The sequence below is a fragment of the Rhea pennata genome, chromosome 2 (genome assembly GCF_028389875.1).
Source record: "Rhea pennata isolate bPtePen1 chromosome 2, bPtePen1.pri, whole genome shotgun sequence".
NCBI lineage: Eukaryota > Metazoa > Chordata > Aves > Rheiformes > Rheidae > Rhea > Rhea pennata.
In genome coordinates this window covers 75,041,317-75,068,063 of record NC_084664.1, presented here as the reverse complement: position 1 = coordinate 75,068,063, position 26,747 = coordinate 75,041,317, and the positions used below count along the sequence as shown (strand labels likewise).

General features: G+C 36.4%; 1 protein-coding gene across 4 annotated transcripts in view; it reads left to right on the top strand.

Moving 5' to 3' along the window:
* Positions 1–26,747, top strand: part of SLC12A7 (solute carrier family 12 member 7) — a 68,756-nt gene that overhangs the window by 40,164 nt on the left and 1,845 nt on the right. Inside the window, exons 12-24 of one of the 4 annotated variants that reach the window (XM_062569776.1) lie at positions 1,339–1,513; positions 3,977–4,095; positions 5,052–5,150; positions 6,527–6,646; positions 8,584–8,688; positions 10,022–10,190; positions 13,234–13,429; positions 14,775–14,944; positions 15,068–15,199; positions 17,483–17,590; positions 21,688–21,804; positions 24,140–24,321; positions 25,340–25,354. In XM_062569776.1, coding sequence (XP_062425760.1) covers positions 1,339–1,513; positions 3,977–4,095; positions 5,052–5,150; positions 6,527–6,646; positions 8,584–8,688; positions 10,022–10,190; positions 13,234–13,429; positions 14,775–14,944; positions 15,068–15,199; positions 17,483–17,590; positions 21,688–21,804; positions 24,140–24,321; positions 25,340–25,354 — 1,707 coding nt within the window. The remainder of the gene's footprint in view (positions 1–1,338; positions 1,514–3,976; positions 4,096–5,051; positions 5,151–6,526; positions 6,647–8,583; positions 8,689–10,021; positions 10,191–13,233; positions 13,430–14,774; positions 14,945–15,067; positions 15,200–17,482; positions 17,591–21,687; positions 21,805–24,139; positions 24,322–25,339; positions 25,355–26,747) is intronic. The other 3 variants (XM_062569778.1, XM_062569777.1, XM_062569779.1) reach the window with 3 other exon arrangements.

The following is a 26,747-nucleotide window of genomic DNA, read 5'->3' as shown; positions in this document are numbered from 1 at the left end:
CAGAAAATGAATTCTGAATTACATATCAGCTCTGCATTAATTTATGTAAACTTGCATTTCTCAAAATAACTCATTTGAGATTTACTGTAAAACATACTTTTGTGAGTGCTGAATGCAGGTGATCTGTCTGTAGAGCAGGTCATGTTAGAGCAAGAGCAGTGCATCTGTATTCTCTCCCTCTCACTGCTGCCAGCTTTCACCTGGCTGAAATCCAGGGCACTGGTAAAATTTATGGGTGCTTTGGTCTGTTATTTCAGGCTGTCTTTTTTTTTTTTTTTTTTTTTTTTTTTTTTTTTTTTTTTTTCCCCCAGCAGGGAGTGTCATAATACTTGCCATGGGGAAAAAACAGCTTGTCTTTCACTATTTGAAGTCTTTCAGCTTTCAAGTTGTTCCTACAACATGTTTTGATTTCACACAAGGCTTTGAAATCTCACTTAAGAATGAGGGCACAGCTGTATAAATGTCATCAGAGCAGCATGGCATGTCACTTTCCAGGTCCAAAAAGAGATGAAGTATTTAATTTTCTTATTTAAGAGCCTCTTTCTTTTTCAAAAGCCTGAAAATATCTGAAAAAAAATTATAGGCTAACACAGCACTGACTTTTCTAAACTGATTTTAGCTATTTCCTAACAAAATTAAGATGAACACAAAAAAAATTGTTTGCTTTTTAAACAGAAAAAAAATCAATTAAAATCCTTTTTCTTGCTTTACCTGGAGTATCCATAAATGAACATAGAATTGATCTAAAAAACAATGGCATTGGTGCTTTCATAATACAGCACTGTGTGCGCACTCCTTGTCCTGACTTCTCCTCTTTACCAGATAGTTCTTCTACATTGCATCAAGTGGCTTGACAGTTGGAAGCATGTGGATAGCCTGGAACACCTGTATCTAGTAGCTTCTCTGTATTTCCTTGTCTGTATATTAGTGTCACTGCATTGAAAGTAAAGGGTATTTTTTTATTTTGCAAATCTCCTGCTTATTCCCCAGGGTATACCTCTGTGACAAGCTTGTACAACAGACTTTTGAAGCTTGTTTCCTAGTATTCACAAGGATTTGAAGAATCTATATGTAAATATTTTGCTAGTGCTGTTAATTTTGTAAAGTCTGCCAAAGCAGCACTTGACAAAGCAGCAGTTACAATTTTTCTTTAAAAGGCATTAAAAAAAGAATTGGTTTGAGAAATCCTGTAGCTTGGGCTGTGATGTAGTGTTTAACATTGAATAGTGCTGTTAAATAAAAGATAGAGACGTGGATGTTTTTGCTGTATAGAAATTAGAAGCTATTTTGGTACTTTTTTTATTAACTTCTGTGGGTATTTTCTTTTCCCTTCCTAAGATTTGGAGAAGCAGTTAATGGAAATCTAGTGGTTGGTACACTGGCCTGGCCTTCTCCCTGGGTTATTGTAATTGGCTCATTCTTCTCTACATGCGGTGCTGGTCTTCAGAGTCTCACAGGTGCACCCCGGCTGTTGCAGGCCATTGCAAGAGATGGCATTGTACCATTTATTCAAGTGAGCTTATTTCTTTTTTTTTCCCTCTCCTTTTCAGTAATTAATGTTTTACATTTTGGAAAAAAAAAAAAAAAAAAAAAAGGCATTATTTCTGCTGTCCCTGTAGAATTGTGAGAAGAACTTGGAGCTTTGTTCTGATGTGTACGAAATGAATCAAGTTTTTGCAGGGCAAAGCCTGAACTTGTGTATTCCTTTGCAATTTAATTATTTTTACATATCAAAGTTAGCAGTTCAAAACTGAAATTAAAGATGGTCGTAAATTCTCCTATGGGTAGAAATGAACAAGCTAGGAAACAGCTGGCAACTGAACTTCTTGACTCCAGGCTGTGTTGACAGTTTGAACTGAGTTGTTTTGATCTTGTTATGGAACTCCATAAATACTTAACCTTTTGTGTCATAGAGCTAAAATTATAACTTGAATTCATTTTCTGTAAGTTGAGGTGAAAAAGATACAACAATGTAGAGCCATCCTATGATTCAACTTAAAGACTGCTCTGAAGTTCCTTAACTTTTGCAGTGAAATTTGGAGTTTATTGAATGACTACCTCAAAATGCCAAGAGGAGTTGACAGTTGTACAGCACAATGATAACCTCCCGAGAACAGGTTCAAACACAAACATCTGGACTATGTCTAAGTAGCTGTGAATATTTTGGGAACAGAATTAAGCGACAATTCTCAAACTTACTATTGGAAGGAACTGCAGGTAGCAGATTGCAGGTAGCAGAGGTGCTAAAGGTGACTGACCGGAAACTAATTTAGAAGAACAGTCTTTTTTTTTTTTTTTTTTTTTTTTTAATGGAGTGTCATGAGCATGATTTAGAGCATGCTTATATATGTTTTTTATATATATATGCATGCTTTGGGAGGTTCATATCCTAATTTTTGTGCCTAAGTTAAATGACTGAACTTGTGAAGATTCTAGCCAGAGATAGCCATGAACATCTTTAATAGACAAAACTAATAATAATGAAGAAAAAGGATGAGAATGATTTCCCTCACCAGCAGAGGATTATTAATAACAGCAGTGTGGCCTGGTTCCTTGGTTTGGGGAAAGCTTATAGAGGGTGAACCTTACACAAGGTGCCAATGGACCTTGTGTCATTGAGAGCAGGTTATATCAACATTCCTTTGGTTTTGGAGCATCTCTCCTGCCAGGGATGGGGAAAGATGAGGATATGTAGGACTGAGAAACATGCTGCTGCTTTATTTTGTAGTGGAGAGCTGAAAAGACTGCAGCTATGCAGTAATTGGAAGTAAATGTACTAATTATACTGGGGAGATGGGAAGTGCCAGTATGATTCCTTCCCTTGAGTGGGAGGGGAGAAATAATGCAGTAAATCTTAAGTGTTAGGTTGTGTTAAAAGAAATGAAAATTTCCATTTTTTCCTGAAATAAAAGGGTGGTATTTGGTGAGTGTGACAGTATGATTTCATCAATTTGCAGGCAGATGGATAAACTTAAAGGAAGAGCAGAGGTCTATATTCTTTGAGAAAAGAGCGAAAGGGAAAACTAAGGAGAAAAAGGGTGTTTGAAGAAGGGTCTAAAAATTGCAAGGCTCTTAGTTTTGGTGAGATACTACTTTTGCATGGATAGTCAAGGAAGTTCAAGGAGATTAATGTAGAGGAAATACAAGATTATTATAGGTGCAAGAGTGACTTCTTCAGTGTAAAATTCTTTTGCTTTTAAATATGACAAGACATTTTAATGTAAAAGATGATTGAAGAAGAAGCTGAGAAATGAGGAGAAAGGGGTATAAAGAATGAAGAGGCATGGAGAATGAATGAGATTTGGAAAGGATGCAGTTAGGGAAAATAGGGGAGACTAGTCTTTATAGTTGTGCAGAGAGTAAATACCACTGAAACTCTAGGTGAGGATTTTTCCTATTTCTCTTCACTCTGTGTCACTTGTAACTGAAGGCTTGGGGTACAAGCGCTCTGCTGTCAGCAAAAGAAATCACCACATGCTGAATGATTTTTGGCAGGGCTCTGCGCAGGGTACTAGACTTTTAAAACTTCTCATTGAACATCAGTATAACATTTGCAGCTACTTAGCTGAGGCTTAGTTTTGTTACTGAAAAAAAAAATCCTCAGCTGCATTTTATAGATTACTAAGTATAAATTTCTGATGCATGTGGATTTTAAATTACTTAAGATCTTGTTTGAACAGCTGCTGCAGTATCACTTTAATGTTGTATAGTAATTTTTTATTTAAGTAAACATTTTTCCTTTCGGAAATGTTTTTCCTCTAAGTTTGTTTATACACACACACACACACACACACACACACATTGTGTGTGTGTGTATATATATATATATACACACACACACACATCTCTTCTTCATATAGATTCTTTACCTCCCCTTTCTGATATGACTGTGTTTGATTCCAGTTAGTTCACAATCTGCATGATCTTTTACAACTGTATATTTCCCTAATTTTACCATTTGTTTGAACTGAACTAGGTATTTGGTCATGGAAAAGCAAATGGAGAACCAACTTGGGCTCTACTCCTCACTGCTGGTATCTGTGAGATAGGAATTCTCATAGCCTCTTTGGACAGTGTGGCACCAATTCTTTCAATGTAAGTATGCATGTGTTGCTTCATCTTCTTTTAAGATAAGTGATATATTGAATAGGTAATGATTTTTCTCTTTGAGATAATACATATTGTAGGTTTTGTCTTTTAATCTGAACAAACAATGCTTTGGGTTAATGCTCCATGTAAGTTCATGCCTAACTGAAATATATTAAGGCTATTTTATAAGTGTATAACTTATTTATAAGTCATTAATAATTAAATGATACTTAAAATTAATGCTGTACAAAATAATGTGTAACATCTAACATTCAGCAAACTTTAATCAATTCATATTTTAAACTAATTTTACGTATGAAAGTTGCTCTCCCGTGATGGCATTTCTGCTCTTTGAAAAGAGTAGAACTCATATCATGCATTTTTCAGTTTCATTCTCTGTAATCTATGGAGTGTGCATGGGGAGATTTATTACCAAAATTGGTGGATAACAAATGGAAATTGCCTGTGTGCAGTCCTATAGGTTTCTTTGGAGCTCATGAATAGGGCAACTTTAGCTAGCTTGAGTCATGTATAGTACCAGCAAGAACGTGGGTTAAACTTAAAAGATACAGGGCTGGGTGTTTTTTTTTTTTTTTTTTCCCCAAAGTAGTAATTGGATATTGTTGTTTAACAGTTTCTGTGAGGAAAATGGTGTGATGCCTCAACAAGGAAGGGTTGTTGTAGGACCAGTCTATTAACAAATGCATGTGTGTTTCACTATTATAATGAAAATGTCAAGGTTATTCAATGATGATCAATTTTTATGTTTTCTCTGAAATCTTCAGTTGAGACTTGATGTTATTCTAGTACCATGTTTTGAGACAGTTTAATAATCTAGAAGCATTAATTTAACCTAGATCTTGTTCTGTTGTCTAATGTGGACATTGTATGAAAGTTTCCACTGTGTTTATGGATTGCATTTAGGTCTTTTAATAACAGTCTTGTGTTTTTTCTCTTGACAGGTTTTTCCTTATGTGCTATATGTTTGTAAATCTGGCTTGTGCAGTGCAGACTCTGTTACGGACTCCCAACTGGAGACCTCGTTTCAAGTATTACCATTGGTAGGGCATATTCTTTCCTCCAGAAGTGTTAAAGCTGATCATGCAGCCTTGACTTGCTACAGCGTTGCAGTAACAAAGTGAAATTTCCTTTTGTGATTTGAATGATTTAGAAGGTGGTTCATGTCCTGAATACTTCAACAGCAGCATTTGCTTTCATGTGTTTGGAACAGAGCTGGTAATAGTTTTCAATACGAAAACAAGTTGGGGATTGGGAAGAGGCTTGCAGGGTGATGTTTAATATTGCTCATAAGCCAAGAGAGCTTCTGAATATATGTGAATGAAGCTGAAATGTAATAGTATCTGTCCTTATAGACATATTGAAAAAAACAAGCTTGTACAGGAGAAAAAATGTCTAAATACACATCAGTTAGCCCCTTAATTATGGTGATCACATACTATTTTTAAATTATGTTGAGCTTTGAGCGTTGCATTTGGTCTTCTGTAATTGAAGCAGATAAGTGGCTTGGAAAGTGGCTTAAAAATTCAACCATCTTAAGAGACGACTGAGAAAGTGATTTGATTTTATTGAATGTTTAAAGTATGTGTGTGTGTGGAGAGAGTGAGTGTGTGTTATATTCTGAGGACCTCAGAGTAACTTCGGCATTTCTTTGAAGAAAAAACAGGTGCATTTTGACTTGGTTCTTAGTTCTTGCATGATACTAAAGAAGCAAATTGGGTCAAACAAAAGTTGACTTTGCCTATGCTCCTTCAGTACAGTGAAAGCCAAGTGTCATCTAAAAATTAGATGAAAAGAAATTTGGGGTATAGTATGTGACTGTATGTAGTCACAAAAATAACCAGTTCTGAGCTGCTTAAATCCATCCAACGGAGCAGGCAAAACAAGCATGTAAACTTTAATCTAGAAATGCTTCTATTACTGTTTTCAATGTCCTATGATTCTTTTTTTTAAAGCCTTTGAAAGACTTTCTCCATGTTCTCTTGTCCTGCTATCTGTGTATGTTCTTACATTTTTACATGTTTCCTATGCAATTGAAAAACATAAGTCATGGGTCAAGTTTAATCTTGTATATTGTTTGAGAAATTTTAAGCTTAAATTCTAATCGGTGGTAAGTGGTGGAAACCTGTTTTGAAACTGATTCTACTTGGAGGATACTTGGTAAAGTTTCAGAACTGACAAATGTGGTAAGTCTCTTATAATTGAATTATATCTAGTTCAATTGTATCTATTTCACACAAAAGGGTGCAGAATGCAAATCTTCACATACTGAAGTTGGAACAATGTATTTTTAGTTATAGATTAGCTATAAAAATGGCCTTTGAATGGAGAGGCCTTTCTGGGAGTTGTCTTAAATAAAGTGATTTTGTAGACTATATGCATGCATATTTAAAAAATGGAAAAAAATGGTTTCTTTTAGGACTCTCTCATTCCTGGGGATGAGTTTATGTCTTGCCTTGATGTTCATTTGCTCTTGGTACTATGCTTTGATTGCCATGCTAATCGCAGGATGTATTTACAAATACATAGAATATAGAGGGTAAGACCATATCTTATTTATTTTATATTTAATATCTTTAATATTGAACAAAAAGCATTTTTATATAAAAATAGATACAACTAAAGTAATAGATTGGATCTTACCTTGTTTTTTTTCTATATTCCTAAGGGGAATGCTTGTGGGTTCTGATTTCTTTGGAAGTTCTGTTCCAAAATCTCCCAACAGCCAGAACTAATCAAAATAACAACCAATAAGGCAGTGATATCTTACCTGAACACAGATTATTATGTAAAATTTTGGACTATAATGTAAATTTTTATAATAGTTTCTTCCTAATAGAAGGGGGGGATGTTTCTGAATACTGAAATACCAGAAACTTACGCCAAAGCACTAAAACTCCACTTTTACATGGACTTTTGCACTTTTTAGTACGAGTCACACTGAATAGTCTAGAGTACCTACTGAAATTTATCTTTTTCCTGTAAACTAGATGATCTTTAAGCTGCAAAATATTCCTTGTATGTGTTCATTGTCAAATATATGACTCTCACTTGTAAGAAGTGCTGTGAAGTAGGAGACCTAGCATGTTCAGTTCATCAGAAAGAACACTTAGTGATGATTTTGATTAACAGGATTTGTGCTTTCCCTTGCTGGAAAAGATACTCAATGCTGAAATTATTCTAGTCAAAAAATAATATGAATTAGGAGCAGAAAAATGAAGACAGGTAGGCTTTTCAGATAAGTAATTGAGCACAAGTCTTTAATTCTGTGATTAAACTGTAAGTGGTGTAAACTGCTACACACTGTGGATTTGCCATCATTTAATATCTCCAGCAGCTGACTAGATGCTTTCCTGGATTGTATTTTCTAATATAGCTATAGTTAGTGCCTTCATTACAAGGAAATTCTCTTGCCTATTTTAGTAAGGAAGTCTAGTCACATGATACAGTTCTGGATATATGTATGTATGTAGGAATAGACATAAGTATTTGGATGTATGTATAATTTTGCACCATGAATGTTGAAACCTAGCCAAATCAGCCCTTGTGCTTGAAGTAGGGAGATGAGAAGCTGAGATTCTGCAAAAAAGAATCTTTTACAGGATAGATTTGTTAGCCAAGTTCAAAGGAAAGACAGCTATAAAAGATGCTGTATTTATAAAATCTTGCTAAAATTTTTCATGAAATATAGAAGTTTGACTTTTGAATGATTAAACATGACTGTATCTGTCAGTGGCCTGTGATATCCACCTTATTCTTTAATAACTTTGGAGTACAGTTTGGCTTATTTAATTTGAATTCTGGAACAGGGCTAGAGGTAACAAAGTTTAGTCAAAATTCGTATAGGGAAATGAGAGATGGGATTGAAAAAGAAAAGGAGACCAGAATGCAGAGGGGGGCAGAGGGAGAAACAGAGGAGACCAACCCAAAGTAGCATCCTCTAGAAGAAAAAAACAAAAACTCCCTAACAACATGAGTTTAACCATTCTCTATTATATCTGATTGGCCACCTACTATATAGCATTACCTTATACTGGGAGAAAGAGGAGTGGAAAGTGTAGATATTCAAAGTAGCTGGGATGGAAAGTATAAGGCCTCAGGGGTGCATGGGAGAACCTGTCCAGGAAATGAAGTACAGAATGGTATAATGGTGAGGGAGGAAGACACAGGACACAAATCCATAGAAAGTCAAATTTCACTTATTCAAGTAGCTGTCATGACTACAGAAATATGAAATATGAATAAAATAGAACACAGTAAATACTTAGTATAAATGAACAGATTTATTGAAAGGAACTGAAACTGTTTCAGATTATTTAACATTCATTCATGGCTTAAATCTAAGATGAGGTTTGAATTTTTCAAAGTATTCACATGAAGTGTTTATTGTTGATGCTCTATTCCTCACGTAAGAAAATGTACCTAATTTCTATAAACTGCACCTGTTAATGGGATCTCTTTTCCTGCACACTCAAGAGCGGAAAAAGAATGGGGTGATGGGATCCGAGGCCTGTCTTTGAATGCAGCTCGCTATGCTTTACTTCGTGTTGAAGACGGTCCTCCTCACACCAAGAACTGGCGGTAAGATTGTCTTTCAGGTTCATACCATTATAGAAATATACAAATATACATATTAATTATTAACTCTTCTAGCAATGTTTCTAAGGTGAACTTTACTATTAAAATAATATTGCAACAACATTCCTACTATGCCCAATTTACAATCTTATTTTGCTATAATGTTAGTTAAGTTCAGTTAGCAACTTTGCTAGGATTCTGTCAGACTTCTATAGGCAAATAACTGAAACTTAAATGCGGGTGGTGATGACTTTTTTAAAATGGAGGAGAATTTTAATGTTTGATTATTTAATAGACTTTTAGATTTACAGCATCAGTTATGACAGAGTCTCGCTATCATCATTATAAAAATACGGAAGGACAAATCCAAAGTCTAGTACCTGGGACAGACTAATCCACTGTAGTGTACAGGCTAGAGGGCAACTCTGGTGAAAAGGGTCTGTGGTTCCTGGTGGATACAAAGCCAAACAAGCCAGCAGTATGTCCTGGCAGTGGCAGAGGCTACTGGCATGCTGGCCTGTGTCAACAGGAGTGTAGGCAGTATATCAAAGGAAGTAATAACTCCTCTGTATTCAGCACTCATTAGAGTGGCACATCTAGCACCCAATACAGGAAAAGCATCAATAAACTGGAGCGAATTCAGAAGAAGACCATAGAGATGGTTGAGAACACTTCTGGATATGCTAGAGCATGTCTTCTGTGAGAAGAGGTTGAGGGAGCTAGACTTCTCAGCTTTGAGAAGAGGAGGCTTAAGGGGAACATAAAAACTGATAAACTCACTAATAAACCTCCAGTACCTGAAAGGAGGCTACTGAGAAGACAGAAAGAGGCTCCTTACAGTACTGCATGGTGGGAAAAGAGGCAAAGTGGTGGTGGTGGTGGGGGGAAACTGTCATGAGGATAATTAAGCATTGGGAGAGGTTGCCCAGAGGTTGTAGAATCTGTCCTTGAAGGGTTCTGTGATCCAATTAGACAAAGCCCTAAACAACCTGGTCTGAATTCAGTGTTTATCCTGCTTCAAGCAGCAGATTGTACTAGATGACCTTTTGAGAGCCTCTTTCATTCTAAAGATTTTCTTAGTAAAAGGATTCTATTAAGGTAACTTTACAAAATATGGTGGCGCAAGAAGGTATTCTGTACGTGATGTACTTTTGCTATTCCAAATTAAATCTTTGCTTGATAGTTAAATATCTGCCATTGAAAAATTAAACATAATAACATATTAAATGTTTGATTTAATTTTCCTGCTTTTATTTACATATTTGCGTTCTCTCTATCTTACATATATAAAAAATGTAATGAGTTTTGTTTTTCTGGGGGGGGGGGTTTCTTGCAGACCTCAAGTCTTGGTCTTGTTAAATCTGGATTCTAAACAGTTGGTGAAGCATCCTAGATTGCTTTCTTTCACCTCTCAGTTGAAGGCTGGTAAAGGGTTGACTATTGTGGGATCTGTACTTCAGGGAATTTACTTGGATAAATGTGCAGAAACACAGAAAGCTGAAGAGGTATGTAAAAACTCACAACTTAGAAATACCTGTTATTTTAATTAGTATTTAAATGTTGAATCTCTATACTGGAATAGAACAGACTGCTGTAAAGCATGGAATAAGACACCAAATTTTGATGATTAACACAATCAAGGATTATATCTATAAACAGTGCTACAGCAAAATTTTATGAAATTTTTCAGTAGCATGAAACATGCTGATATTTATATTCAGTATTGAGGGCCCTGTGCTCATAGTCAGTCTTCAAAAGCTGAGCATAGTTTCTTTTTTTATTTTGTAATAGGAGTTCTTCATAAGGCAATTTGTTAATTTAACAAATTCAGATGTCTGACGTAAGTACATATCCAAAGAATGAATTCAGTATTATCGAATACATTGCCATAGAAATGTGTACCAGAGTCAGGAGCAGTCTTTTCCTAACTATAAAAAGCACTCTTTTCCTAGAGATTCTCAAACTCATTTTTCTTCTTCCAACTTGCCTCCATATACCCAGAGAAGGTAAAAAGAAGTAGAAAAAACTAATAAGTTGTCAGATAACTCAAGACGACCTCTGATTGTATAACAAATACAACTGAATTTTATTTTTTTCTTTCCCCTGTTAACCTGACAGTATTTGACTTTGACTTGGTTGAAACTGTGTAGTAGTATGCTTGTGGGAAGCCCTGAAAGTGTTTGAACTCGGAACTTGGGCTTTCAATGTAAAACAAGTTTCCCTTTTCATTCTATCTTAAATGACTTATGCCCTTTATCATTTATTCTGATATAAGGGTAACTCCATTATAGAGAATTAACTTGCTTATCTTTGCAAGATCTCCTACGCCTAGCTTTACAGAGTAGTGAAACTTTGGTAGAAAATACCATGTTTACTGTATTTTTAAGTACTACTGAAAAAATCTATTGTCTGTAGAAAAGTAGTATAACTTTATTTTAGAAGAAACCTTTGATTACAATTGATCTTCCATAAATGGCTACTATCCTCAAGATTGTTGAAAGGAGTGTCTGTTGAAATGTTTACTGTTTTGATCCAAGGCTTTTTAAATTCTTTGTAAAGACTCCTCTGTCACTTATTCAGACCTGGTATCTCTAAAATAGATGAGTTTTAGGGATGAGAATTGAATCACCAAAGCTAACTGCCCTTTACCTCCTGTTCTCTCTTATTGTTTTCCTCTCTCGAGATTCAGACTTGTTCCCTTGTGGTAGTTAGGATAGCAAAGTATGAAGCTGGATGGCCAATTTCACAAGACAAAGGCTCCAGAAGAGCAGTTAGCTTGAAAACATGGTGAAAAAGTTTCATGGTAATATAGTGTTAAAATAATCACTATTGAGCTATTAGTGTCAACAGTGTTCTTGACTGGGAAACAAAATCAAGAACATGGTCAGGGCTCTAAAATAAAGCAGAGAAAACCTTTAATCAGAAACTGTGTACCACTGAGGGTTTGAGATGTGACCTCTAGTTGGCTCTGTTGGAGCCAACCACAGCTCTGAGAGGTGGAACAAGAATGAATTTAAAGGAAGATCTAATCTCCGTATTCTCTTGAAAGTCAGTGTTTCTAGTATCAAGATCGAGGAAACCATTGCTTTTACACAGAAATAAAGCTGGACTTAAGATTGGTTGTATAAAGGGCTGGTTGGTTCAGAAAATATTGCCTGGAAAATAGTGCTTCCAAAGATTTCTCTTATTCTTCTTTAAGAAGAAAGAAAAAAGTCTATTTAGCCAGCTGGCGTGGTCTTGAAGATACTATCCGCTTGCTCAGTTAACTTCACAATCAAATTCTGACGCTCCCCCTCCCCCCCACACACTTCTTGTACTGAACAGAATTGTTGGTGTGAAACCAAGCCAGTTAACCTGCCCTTGCAGGTTTTTGATGGGACTTGAGTTGCACTACTTTTTCTATCAAGACTTTTTGTGCTGTCAGGCACTGGAGCAAAGACCAAAGAATTGTTTCACTTTGCTTGACAGTGTTCCTCTTGCCTGGCTTCTAGTTACTGACAAGACCTTTAAATCAGTGCAACAGTTATCAGCTTTTGCAGGTGTGAATCTGGCATACAAAGGGGACAGGAATTATGAGGGCTGGTAAGAGAGCAGGTGTAAAAGCCCACCAATTCAGAAATAACTTGTCCTAGAAAACGGGGCAGAATGAGCTGCACGTTTGGAAAGTGGCAAAATGCATGGCAGTGTTGATTTTGCTTCAGTCCTCAATGTCCTCTTCCTTTTTGACATAGCTATGAAGCTAATAAACTTAGTGATTCTGTCAACTTTACAGACTGCTTCAATTCAGAAGGGAGGAATAAATTACTGTTGTTTTCTCTGTAGTTGAAGGTTAGTTTGAGTCTAAAAACTCTGTCCTTTTCAATGAGTCATGTGGGAGGTCAGTATGGTATCAAGGTCGGGGGGAAGCACCAAAATTCTAAGTCAATTTTCTGAAATAAATATTTAGAAATTCATAGGGAGAGACATCTTGAAGTCATGCAATCGTAAAGTGGGAAATGCCAAAACTGATGTTTCCTATCACCCCTTAATACTTTCCCTCTTTGAATAATGCTTTTAAATTACTTTGTTATGCGTTCATTTTATTACAGTATCTTGTTTGTTAGCATTCATCTTATCATTATTCAGCCAATGATTCTAATGGACATCTCCTTCAAACCTTGTTCTTCAATGCAATGGAAGTTTAATTGAGAATTAGCCTATTAATGTCAAAAGCGTTCTAGGAGCTTTCACCTCAAGTCCTTCAAAAGTTGTTGGCACCCCCTTTTTGGAGATGGAAGGAGAGGGAAATGTGAAAGACCAAATCTTTCAGCAAACATTGCCATTACAAACAGGTGGTGCTTTAATCAGCCAGCAATGCTTTTTAGCTATGCCTTCCCTGAGGCAGTACTGGTTCGTTCGTCCTGAAGAAGAATGAACAAAACATGAATAAGATCACAAAGGGCCACATATCTGATGCGATTAAAAACGCACTGGGGAGGTGTGGCTATTCGCTGTGATACTCATCAGTGTTGACTGTGTTTGTCCATGCATAATCTTCCTTTCCAACAGAATGTTAAAGCATTAATGGGAATAGAAAAGACTAAAGGATTTTGCCAGATTGTGGTATCTCCAAGTTGCAGAGATGGAATATCCCATTTGATTCAGTCAGCTGGTCTAGGAGGAATGAAGCACAATACAGTCCTGATGGCATGGCCACAGTCATGGAAGCAGACAGAAAACCATTTCTCATGGAAGAATTTTGTTGGTATGTATATATTGACTTTCTCTTATGCAATTGTAAGACAACTATGTAATTAATGTATTTGCTGTGTCAAGTATATGTGATTGCTGAACATCCGGTTTAGTTTTTTCCCACTTCATGTGTCACTTTGATTTCAGTGGATTTTTCTCAGCTTGGGATTTTTTGTGACTCTGAAACATGCCAGGTCTCTTCACATCTGGAGTCTGCCTTGTCAAGGCATCTACGTGGGTGATTTACTCGTTTCTAGGATTCCAGTTCTGCAGCTTTGACCTGGTTTGGGGCCACTTCGTTTAATATTAACTATTCTCTCATCCTGCAGAAAATATAATTAAACCACCATCTGTTTTTGTTCTGCTTCCAAATATTTTGGTTATTTTCTCTAAAAATCTGCAGCTATGACAAGCTAAACAACATGAAGTTGGTAAAAACGGTTATAACTTAACTCTGTTCCCCTTGTACTGAACTCCATAATCTTATGTTGCACCAAAACATCTTTTGGAAAGACATTTGTTCCTGATGAGTGTGTGTTTTCTGTGCACCCTCCCCCACAAGATCTTTTCAAGAGGCTAAGTGATTTCTTTGGTAGCTTGTTATAATACTTAGTTTCTCTCCACATTTTTCACAACATAGTTGCAGGTAATTGCTGAGGTTAACTTATCTCTTTCACTTGACTTTCTTTGAAAAGCTTTGGAATAATGATAATTTCGTTCCAAGCTTTTGAGTATCCCAAGATTATTGCAAATAAACATTAATGATTTAATGATCTTTTCAGAGAAATATTGTAGGCATAGCCACTTGAATCTGTAATTTCTAAGTGTTAATTCCTAACAGTTCAATTAAATTGTCTTTTAGTAGTTCATACACTCGTACACATTTGAAATATCACGTGTGTGCGTGGATTTTTTTATTTATTTTTTTTACAGGTGCAGAGCAAGACTGTTTTGTCTACTGTGCATAATATTCTCTCCTCTCCCCACTGCCCCGAATACTGTGATTGTATAATTGCTGAGCAATCTTCTGTTTCTGATCTGTACAGGCCACAATTTTCCTTAATATTTTTAGTTTTCTTTCTATCTTCCTATGATCTTACTTATTGTCATCTAATTTTATGTTCCTGTTCACTTTAAAAAGCATCCTCTTACTTATAACTCTTATAACTCTTACTGTTACTTTTCTTGTCTTCCTGAGCAGGTTAGTCATTAAACACAAGACATTCTCTTTCACCAAGGCAGAATCTGGAAGGAATTGAGTGTGTTTGGTGTGTTTGGTGTGTTTTTAGAAGTAATAAAAAGAGTTGAAAAACTGGAAACCAGAAGCTCTTCATCTAATGTCTTGTTTTCTGTTGCAGACACTGTACGGGAAACAACAGCAGCTCAGCAAGCTCTGTTGGTTGCTAAAAACATTGACTTATTTCCAACAAATCAAGAACGTTTTACTGATGGAAACATAGATGTATGGTGGATTGTTCACGATGGTGGCATGCTGATGTTGTTGCCTTTTCTTCTTCGACAGCACAAGGCAAGGACAGCAGAAAATGGCTAGGATTTCATTTAATTGAACTAATAGTTCAAAATACTTTACTCGGCAATAGAATTATGGTGAACAACAATTGTGTTAAAAGTTACTAAATCTCTTTCATAGGTTTGGAAAAAATGTAAAATGCGTATTTTCACTGTAGCTCAAATGGATGATAATAGCATTCAAATGAAGAAGGATCTGCAGATGTTCTTGTATCACCTTCGACTGAATGCTGAAGTGGAAGTTGTTGAAATGGTACGTTACTGCATTTTTTTTTGTTTGTTTGGTTTGGTTTTTTAACTGAGACTCACCTTGAAACTAGTTCAGGCTACAATCTTTTCAGTTTTATATTTGGACCAATGTTACTAGTTTCAAAAAGGATAAATGTGGTTTCCCAAATATACACCAAGAAAAAGAAGATTTTAACAGCAACATTAACTCAGCTGTGTCACAACGCTAGTGTATGTGGTAGTAGATTTAATGGTATGTCAGGTAATTTAGAGCAATATTCAGGTATTAATCCTACTTTATTTATGAAGACTAATTCATGGAGATACTCCCATGTGAGCTTAGAAGCTCATTAGAGCTTATTCTAAAAAGCAAGATGTTCAGACTGCGGTTAGGGGGAGAGAGAATTGTTCAGTTCTAGCCCTTTCTTATATTGGATGCCAGGGATTATTAGATGAAGAACATCCCGCCTTTCATTTCAGTGCCTGCTTGCTAAGTCTTCAAGTTTTTCTCTTTCTGAATAAACTACGTTATATCCTTGGCATTGCCACTCCCTTTGGCACTGAACAGCTGGAAAACATTGCCACAGATTCTGCTTTCTCAGATAAATCAAGGATATAAAAACAGTACTGTAGAAGGCATCTTTTTATAGCTATCCATTCAGCAACTTGGGAAGGCTATATATGATGTATAATGAGTAGAAGGATCCTTTGGAGTAGCCTGTAAGATTGCATATAAACAGTGAGTGAGTGCTGTTTCCCCAGCTTTTCCTTCAGTTCATATTAAAAGACTAGCCTTATGCATGTAAAATTGTGTAGAGGTGTGGTTTTTGTTTGTGTTTTGTTTTTTTTTTTTCTCCTGTTTAGGAGGTTTTATTTACTTGATTTTGCTTAAAGACTTTTTAGGATAGAATTACATGCCATGTGCCATTATCTTAGAAGAAAGACAAATGCTAGTAATGCTGGATAGTCAAGCCACACGTTTAAGTAATACATTATTGAATTCTTTAGTTATAATTCCTCCAAGAGGATTTAATTCACTTGGAATTTATCTCATCTAGAATAAGAGTACCACTAACCTCCTGCTTTGTTGTTTTGTGTCTTTATCCGTCTTTCTCTGAAAGAATTTAGGGGGAAAACAAGGGACATGAAGTTACATCAGGAAACATGATATTCCAATCCTGCCCTTCAGGAGACGTTTCTCCCTCTTTTTCCAGTTCTGGTTTATTTGGAAACTGGATCCTCTGTAGTGAGAGTTTATCTGCATCAGTCACTTTCTGTATTGTGACAAACTGAATTTTATAATGTTCTTGTTAACTGGCCTAAACTGCTGAAAAGAGGGATAAAGTGGTAGTCTAGCAAGTTCCATTTAGTAACAAAGGGAAAACTTCCATTCTGGCTCTCACAAGGTGATTAACATGATATCCAAAGTAAGGCCAGGCATCTTTTTGATACTCATTCCAAAGTAGGATGGAGAAGCTGAGCTTTGTTCTTTCCAAAAGTCAGAGAGCTTATAAGCCTACTGACTTCTCAAAGATTTATCATGCTAATCATCCATAAAGCAAAAGATTGTTTGAAGAATTGCTTAAACTGATATAAATGACATACATATGTCTAAAAGCCATGGCACGTGCAGGTAAAAAAGATAGGCAGAGTGCTACAAGAGGTCCAGGTTTAGTTGGGTTTTAAGGCAGAAGTTAAAGAAGCGCAGTTGATGCTTATGCAGAGTGTATTTAACCCTGAGAATCTTCCAAAGGAAGCGACATTGACAACACAGATGATTTAGCTATAGCTGGCTACCACTGTATTTTAGCTTTTAGCTTTAAGTGAGAATATAAGCAGGAATTTCTTCACAATTGTTTTTATTGGTGAAACTCTTCCTATTTTGCTGCTCTAGACTTTTTAAAGACACGTGCACACATGCACAGGAGCGAGGAATGCAGACAGTTTAGATGAAAGCCTTTGTCCCTTTCCCATTTCTGCGTCTGGTTTGGACCAGACCAAAAAAAAAAAAAGAAAGTCTGTCCAATGTGCTTTGAGTTTAGCTGTTATTGCGTCTATGTTGGTATAGGAGCACAGTTCAGAGTACCAGACTGCTATTTAAAGTTGAAGACTTAAAAATAAAAAAAAATAAAATAAATAAATAAAAAAAGCTAGAGACTTAAATGATCAGTCAGATGCAGACTTGGGATTGCTGTAATGCCATGAACGAATGCAATAGTGAATGGGGTGAATGACACTGTATAAATACTATTTTTCTTTTGACTAAAGAATTCTCTCCTAATGTTTCTAATGCTGTTCTTTTTTTCAGTTTGAAAATGACATTTCTGCATTCACATATGAGAAGACGCTTGTGATGGAGCAGCGATCTCAGATGTTAAAACAGATGCAGCTATCTAAGAACGAAAGGGAAAGAGAGGTAGGGACTTCACATTGGTAAGATGTTTTGTGAAAAATCTGAAAATAATAGTTCTTGGCAGTGGCTTCTAAAAATTTCTTAACTAGTCAATAAAAAAAAATCTTTTAAAACAGCATTCTCTGCTACTTTCTCTACGTCACTTTTGACTTACTGGATTAAAACAGTGTGAAATTTTTTCCTTGTACGTGTGGGACTTACGCTTAGTTATCCTAGTTTTAAGGTTAGTACAAGCATTTATTAAGAAAAGATTTGAGCATCAGTGTGGAAAATATCCATAGCATTTCCAAACTGGAGACATAGGACTTATCAACTGGACCAATTAGCTTTGTTTGTGGTTTGGTCATCTTCAACTCACACTAGCTTATTGCTATTTTGAGTGTTTTATGTATTGATTAGTAATTGTTCCTGGTGCTAAAATTAGGTTGACGGGTCTATAATCCTGTGAGCCCATCTTTTTCCAAGTAGGATGCTATTTTTGTTGTTTTCTCATCCCTACTGGTCCCCAGTGTTAGCTTGCTTTCTTTTCTTTAAAAAAAAAAAAAAAGAAAGAAAAGCACTATTACTGGTTTTACAACTACAATTTTTTTCAGCTATTACTTTGCAGATTGTGCAATTTACTGTGCATTTTACTGAATATTTGCAATTTTTTAATATAATCTTTTGACATATGTTTTTCTCCCCTCATTTATTCTGTTAACTGTCTAGTTATAATCAGCCCTTACTGAGGGTAAAATGCAAAGGGTGTTGAGTGCTTGGCTTTTTTCATCGCTAATGATTTCTATCTCCTAAATGAGAGATCTGTATTGTTTAACTGTTCTTTCATTAAATTGTTGTAGGACTTGTTGTTGCTTTTATCTACTAATAGTTGTAACTCATTTTATGCCTAAGCCTTTTTGATGTTAAATTCTTCATACCTGTGCAGTTCCTTTTTGTTTTATCCCTACTTACTTGGGGTTTTCCATTTTGTAGGATTCTTTTTAAGGTTCCTAAAGATGTCCAGTACTGCCATAATAGTTCTCCTGCATGTCCTCCTTCCTTTCTTGCCTGTATCAAGGTAGCTGTCTTCCAGTATTAGCATACTTGTTATCTTCTCGAAGAGCCAACTTTCCTGTTCTTGCTTATTTAACTGTTCTTGATCTTTTGCTCTTTTCCTGATTTTTTTTTTTTTTTTTTTTTTTTTTTTTTTTTTTTTGAATATACTAGCAGTTTTCTGGTTCTATAGTCCACAGGATAGGATTTGTTGTTCTATACTGAAATTTATTTCTCAGCTCTCTGAGCTGGTTGGAACACTCTTGAAGAGTGTTGTTTGGAAGCTGTCATTTTTTTCTTTGGAATCATAGTTCTTAATGTTTTTATTAATCACTTATGTGACTGTAACCATCACTATTACAGCTTTGACTTGTTCCTTCGTACCAGGCAAGATGAAATCTAAGATGTCCAAAACACTACTGATTTCATATCATGATGTAATAAAGTCCTTGATGACTGCAAAAACATCTAGTGTTTAATTTGCCCTGATATCACCAGATCTTATTTGTTGTACATTCTTCTGTCTAAATAAAAACCTGTACCCACTTGTTTCCTCTGATTAGGTTATTTTTATTTCTCATGTTCTTTTTAGCTTTCATCACAAAATGTTGACTCTGTCTTCCTCCTGAACTTCAAAATGAGTACATACACTTAGTTTGCTATGCATCTGTTTTCTTTTGAGAGCTGTGTCAGCCTAGACTCTTACCGCATTTAAGAAGATATCTCAAACTTCATTCTCCTTAGTATCACTGGTGCAAACTTACTGCTTTTGTTTTCATTCTTTGGATGTCTACCTGCATCCAAATGTTTAAGATGAAAACTCCTGATTCCTTTTTAGTAGTGGTTTTAATTTTGTTCCTTCCTGATGCCACTTTTTTTTACAAGACTAGTGTTTTTCATCTCATTTATGTGGTTGTCCCTCTTCAAACTAAATTCAAACTCTCATGAAGATGAGAATTCTTCTTTGAGCAGTATTCTCTTGCTGACTGCTTCAGACATTCCCCTGTCCTGAGGAGTCCTTAACACCTGCACACCGTTCCATGTACTTTTTTGGCATTTTCAGGATGATTTGTTTGATCTTGCCCCATGACGGTGGGATTTTCCTGTAGAGCTGGGGCACAGGGGACTGAGGATTTTTGTCTCTTTTGAGAAAGTTGGTTGATAAACTTCTACTCAAGTATAAATATAATGTTCCTACAAAGCACAGCGTCTGCAGGCTGAAGTTCATGCACCAGACACTTACTTACTTGACTTTGACAATAGCACTGCAGGGATGAAACTGTAGAGCTGATTCATTACTTTGCTGCTCTGCTTGGTGGTTGCTGTCTTCCTTCTCTGGTGGAGGCCTAACTAATAAATATGGAGGCCGGCAGAGAGATTGTTGGAGCAGTGGGAAGGCAGTTGTCCTTCCCATCAGAGATTTGTGTTGAGCAGCTGAACACAAATTGCTGTTGTGTAGATTGATCAGTCTTATCTAGCAGCAGCAAACAGTGGGTGCATGTAGGTGAAGAGCAAAGGAGATTTAGAGCATGAGCATCTGCACTGGAGAGGCCATGAATAGATTGAGCAGTGGGACTTGGAAAACATGGAGTCTCTGCTCTTAAGAGGTGGTATTCTGTCTGGGAAGTCAAAACTTCTAGTGTCTTAACTACCAATCTGTAATTTTCTCCTTTGATGTTAAGTGGTGGGATGACAAATTTTTGTCATACTTGATTTTTATTTGTTTCTCTGTATTGCACCTACATCTCATCGTAGGCTTCTTGTGGAATGGTTTCAGTAATGTAATCACCATATACAACAGAAGAGAATAAAATCTGTTTGCAGAAATTCTTGATCTATTTTGAAGTGCTGACCTTTTTTCCTTTTAACTCACTCTAATTACCTGTTCTTTTAGAAATTATTCAGAAGGAATTACTTACCAATATATCTCTTTAGATCTTCCTTCAGTTTTTCAGTGTGCAGTCAAGACATACCCTTACTGGAAACAATATTTTCTTAAGTCTGGTCTAAGACCCTGTCTTAGGTCTTTGGCTGCTTGTTTAATTGCAGTAATTTTCTGTACTAAATGTCTAGTGGTTGCAGATGGTACTTAAATTTGTACTAGTACTGTAAATTAGTACTGTATTTCCAGTACTAATATTTTCACAAATGCAATGGCAGACTAACAAAGGAGGTAAGATGCTTCAGAATTTGGAGCCAATTCTTCAAATTGGTTTATGTAGTGTTGGTCCCTGTTATCTATAGAGAGTGTGTGGGGAAAAAAGCATCTTCTGAGACAAAAGGCTCAGTATGATCTTCAGTGATAGAATGTGGCAAGAATTTGTGAAAGCAGGGGAAGACCTTTGACTTTTCTGCTCAAATGGCAATTCTAAAAGCATCACAAATGGAGGAAGAAAAAACTGTCAGTCTCAAGTCTATTTAGCTCCACCATTTTTGGAGGCCCAGAAAGCTACTTTTAATACCTGTAGTCTTCCAAGGATGCTGTAGCATGTTGGTTTTCATTCATCAGAAGAAGAAGGGGAGGAGTAGTCAAGCTATCTTAACTCCTTTTGCTAAGACTGTAAGAAAATACCAGCAGGGCTCAGTATCCAACTTAGGCTCTTCTGGTAAAATGTCTCTCTGACTTAAGCCCTGGAGGTTGTCTCAGTTATTGACTGTTCAAGGGAGTTGAAGGGGGGAGGTGTTGAATCCTAGAAAAGTCTTTGCTTTTATGTAAACATTTTTCCTCTGAATTCAGCAAAATAGATTTATCTTCTGATGGAATTTGGAATTTGACTTTTAAATATATACACCATAACTAAAATAAGGTGGTTCTCCACTTTTTAAATAATTGGCCTATTTCTGTTCTAATTAGACGCTCAAAATTCACATTTTAAGAAATTATATCAATGCACTGGGGATATGTATATATCAATAAGTAGTGCTTTTGTGAAAAGAAACCAGACTTACAAAAACCCTTGATACCAACTTTAATTCATTAATGAAGACAATTCTTATTTTGAATAATACAATGATCTGCTTTTTTTCCTGTAGACTGTTTTTGTCATTGATAACCTTTTTAATCCCAGATTCAGAGCATCACTGATGAGTCTCGAGGCTCAATCAGAAGAAAAAGCTACTCTAGTCCACAGTCCATTGGCCAGGATGTACAGGCACTGCTGCCTAATGATTATGCAGAGGAGGAGGTAGTTGGACGTAGTACTGGCTGGATATTTCTTTTTCGTTGTAACACTTGAAGTGCTATTATTGAAAACTAAACTATGAAATAACAACCTGACTTTTCATTTTGTTATGAAAGTTGAAGCTTAATATTTGAAGTTTAATAGTTTGAGGTTTTATATTTCCTAAATTCATTATCTCACTCTAACTTTTTTGTCCTAGATGATGTTTCTGTAGCATGAATTGCATCTTAATTTCTCTCAGACCCAGTATTTCCATAAAAGAAAGATTCAGGATCTCTGAGCATGCCTATTTTAAGAGCTGGCAGCAAAGACACTTATCCTGTTTCTAAAAATGTTTTAATAGTAGGTGTTTTGTTAAAAGTGTATTTCATGCTTTCAGAGCATTTTTTTTCTTTTAGAATTCCTGCGTTGAAGTACTAAATCTTCTGCATAGATGTGTTATGACTTATTTATCAAACTGGAGGTTTGGCTGCTTGATGAAAATCCATTATTACCCCAAAAATGTTAGTACTCTTTCTGTGCAGTGAACTAGAAAGGAAATGGATGAATGTAATCAGTGCCTTTAGCCTGCACTTCAAGTGTTGCTCATCTCTAAAGATGTGTGTCCTAGTTTGTAGAAATGCTGTATCTGCTTGTGTTTCTCTTCCTTTAGGAGTATGAAAAGAATGTGGTGTTTTCCATGTATTTAATTTGCTATCACAATAGCACTAACAAAAATGTGTTCTTTTCTTTTTTTTGGTATTTTTTAAGCATGTGCTATAGGTCCAGAATTTCTCTTCTTATTGGCCTCGTGGTCTTACTAGAAATGGAGAACTTTCTTCTTTAAAGCACAGTTGTACTGAATTGTAGCTGCTTGTTTGAACTCTTTAGTTTGCTGGCTACTGCTGTTTAGTATGCATAGTTCTTGTTGTTTAACTTTTTCACATTCTCAGGATAGCTACTGTATTCATAGTGATTTCCAGTCGTTGTCTTGATGAATAATCATTTGTAACAGACAAATGTTATAAAAATGCCTAGTAAATAGCTCCTTCTATTCAGAAATTGGTAATAGGAGAAAGTGTAGGTAGGTAGATAACTAAGGAGAGAAATTGTGAACCAATCTTCTGTTTAAAAATCTGTGACTTAAATGTTTTGGGATGATATTAAGAGCATCACAGCTATATAAGAACCACAAAATGAACTCTGGGATTTGAGAACTCCCCATATTTGGTTAGGAAGAAGAGAAACGATTCAGAAAAGTACAGAAGCCCTTAGGTAGTTAAAAATAGCCATAATTACTGTAATGACTGGGAAATACACTAGTGTTCAGAACTGGAAAGCAGTTTTCTCATCTGCTCTGGTTTTGTTCATGCTTTTGTCTGTGACTGAATGAAATCCATTCTTCCGAGTCCTCAGACCTGGAGGAACACGCTACCACCACTGCTCTGTGTGAATATGAACGGGTTCCCATATAGGCTAGAGAAATCAATTAAGTTCGTGTTTTAACGGATCTCTGAAGAGACTTCTTAACTACCTACTAAAGGTATCAAAAACCCACACAAGTACTGATTCACTTACAGTTAAGGACTCTAAGGTACTGTTTGTGTTGCTTTTTTGGAAATTAAAAAAGAAAAAAAAACTGTAGGCATAGTATTGAGAGGGAAAGTGAAATAAAATGAATGCAAAATACTCCTTCCTTTCCTCTTTCCTCAAAAAGAACAAGGGGAGCAGGGAATGAAGAACACGGAGGTGTTTATGCATCTGGAAACAATGATACTGTTTAAGTGTGGTTTGATGAATTATTGCTATTAAAAAGGAAGAGAAAAGCAAGGCTGTAGCTGGCTTTTGTTACACAGTTTGTATTTGGATGCAGAAACAGTCTGTATTGCATAGAGTGAGCAAGCCAGAGCAACCCCACAGAGCAAATCCTGACCATGGCACATGAACCTTTTCAATTATGATTTTTGCAACAGTGTCAGAGCAAATGATAAACAACGTAACTGATGGAAAACCCGAGGAAAAAGGAGCAGTGGTTTTCAATTTGCTTATTGTCATAAACTCCTGGTGTTAATAAAAACTCACCTCAGGTTGGATTCAATCTCACTTCAGTCTGTTATGAAAATGTCCTATTCCAGGTCTAATCCTGCAAATATAAGCTAATAATTACATGTATGCATGCAGTTTCGCTTCACACCAAAGTCAAAACACTCTGGTATTTGCTCATGAAATCAGGTGCTTTTTTCTCTATTTTCTTTTGTGTTAATGCAGTGAAATTTGCATTTTAAGATTACAATCTCCGATCTACAAATGTTCTCTTGGTTGAATCTTGGGTCCTTTTTTTCCTCTCACCTCTGGCCAGGCTCAGTTAATCCATGACAGAAACACTGCGTCTCACTCAGCTCCAGCTGTCAAAGCAAGTGTGGCTGCTGCTGTGCCAGAAAAAGTGCAAATGACTTGGACTAAAGAAAAATTTGTAGCTGAAAAGCATAAAAGCAAAGAAACAAATCTGTCTGGTTTTAAAGATATTTTCAACATGAAGCCGTAAGTACCCCTGTGGTTGTTGGGAGTTCTTACTTGGTCGTGGGTTTTTCAGATGGGATTCTAGTTGTTTAAAGCAGAGCAGAAATGTGACTTTTCTGTGTGCTTTACTTCAAATGTCCTTGTAAGGACTTACAACACAACCCTCATCTTGAAGTCACTTAGTGGATAAGTCACCAAATATACTCCTTAGCAGGACTATTCATATGGCCAAAATTGTGTGTATGCCATGTGTGTTCCTTTGATTACATTGAACCCAGCAGTGAAATTCCTCATCCAGATGCTTAGTATCAGTGTCCATGCTCAGTCTGTCTTCCATTCTCCTGTGTGTCTCAGGAGTGCTTTAGCTGTGAAGCATTTGAGAGAAGGCAATAAAACACCATCGCTGTTTTGATGGAAGGCAGCTGCTGCCTGTATGCTGTGGACACACAAATGTAATGATAAAGGACATCAGCTTGTTTTCTTCTGTAAGCCTTAGTGATGCATGCACACACATGTCTTTTGAATCCAGGAAGAATGGAGCTCAAAGCATGCCTGAATATTTCTCTGCACATGCCCAAAGCAAAACTGTGGATGGCAGTAAAGATTGAATATCTAAACCATATGTATCCTAAAACAGATAGGACTTGCAGATAGCAGACCTAAGATTTTTTTAAGAAAGTATATTTAGAGTTAGATGGAGGCCGGGGGGGGGGGGGGGGGGGAGAGAAAATATGGTCTACACACTTGCGAAAAGTTTGCCTTCTGCAAACTCCTAGCATCATCTTGATCACCCTGCAAGTGCACACCTTTATCTTGTTCTGGGATGAGCTGTGATGTCACGGAGATATTTTCTATCACTTTAGAACCATGCAAGGTGTAGACTTACTCCAGATACTATTTTTAAACTATAGTAAATGAATAGGGTGTAGAAATTACAGTTCAAACATGGTATGCCTGTACAATGTATTAATACTGCTGAATTAAAAATATGCCTGATAGTATAAAAATGACTTCATACATGTTTTTCTCTTCCATGTAGAGAATGGGGAAATCTGTAAGTCCGTATTTCATTTTCATTTAAGCAATTTAGGCTGTGTTCCCTAGTTGTTGTGGTGTCATACATTGTTTGCATGTTCCCTAAATCATGATTTGCAGCTTGTATATTGTCTTGTATTTTATTTACTGTGATCTGGCATGTGTCACTAGAAAATTATTTTCTATTGCCATCTGTTAATGTTTTCTTATAAATGTTATCAATTTTCCCTTCAAAGGAAGTCACAGAATGTATATTCTAGTTTCTGTAATAACTCAAAACTTGACAATGCTGTTCTGTACCAGATAAATTTTTAGTTTTCTAATTACCTATGTAAAATAATAAATATATTTGTCCTAGAAAAACAGTCCCCACTGTGATATAACTACTTGGACAATATATTTCATAGAATGGTAAGGTTGGAAGGGACCTCTGGAGATCAATCTAGTCCAACCTCAACATAGCCCGCTATGGGAACTGAAACCGTGACCGTGGCATTAGCAGCACTACACTCTAACCAACTGAGCTAAACCTGCCTCCAATATAGATTTTTTTTTTTTCCCTCCACAAAGGAAACTAGCACACTTCATCAAATACCAGTTTTGCCTCGTTTCTGCGATACCACCAGAGTGTAGAACTGACATAACTTGTAGATGTTGGCTATGCTATTAACATACAAAAAGGGGACATTACGTCTCTTGTTCTTGGAGTGAAGCTGGCTTGTGATTTTTTTTTTAATTTCTTTTTTGATTTTTTTTCTTTTATTCTGTTTCCTTCCACAACTTTAGTCTAGATATTTTTGTTTTGGGAAAGATTTCAATTTCTCATGCACTCGTGAGCAGAGAGAGCATTGCAGAGAGTGTACGTTGTACTTTGGATCAATGTTAGTGAAACTCGAGAGACACCAGACTAGTTCAGGCACCTTGGAGGATGTCTTATGTACTACTGCTGCAAGCCTGCCAGTCCTGCAGAGCAGTATATGAGCAGAGCTGTTGCACCTTTTGCTGCAAGACTTTCAGCTAAAACAACAGAATTAAGAAAATTGCATAGGCTACATAGGGTAGTACAAGTGTCATATATCAATATAACAGCACTTCTGCTCCTGAAATGGGCTTTCACTGACCTTTAGAAAGGTTCCCTTTCTTTACATCTCAGTTTCTTTTAGACCGAAACACCTGGCTTTGCTTGCAAAGCATCTGCCTTTGGTCATTGCGTCCCTTCGTCAATCAGGCTTAGGCAGAGCCTGGCCGTGGCCTTTGTGCTGCAGTACACAACTTGCCCCCAGTTTTGGCAAGCATTACAACAACAGAGCTGGCAGTGTAGCTTCCTCAGGAACTGCAAGCAAACCCTCTTTAGGGGAAGAGAAGGCAGCTGGTTTTGTTTTGTTTCTGCTTTTTTTCTGAAGAGCAGCTAA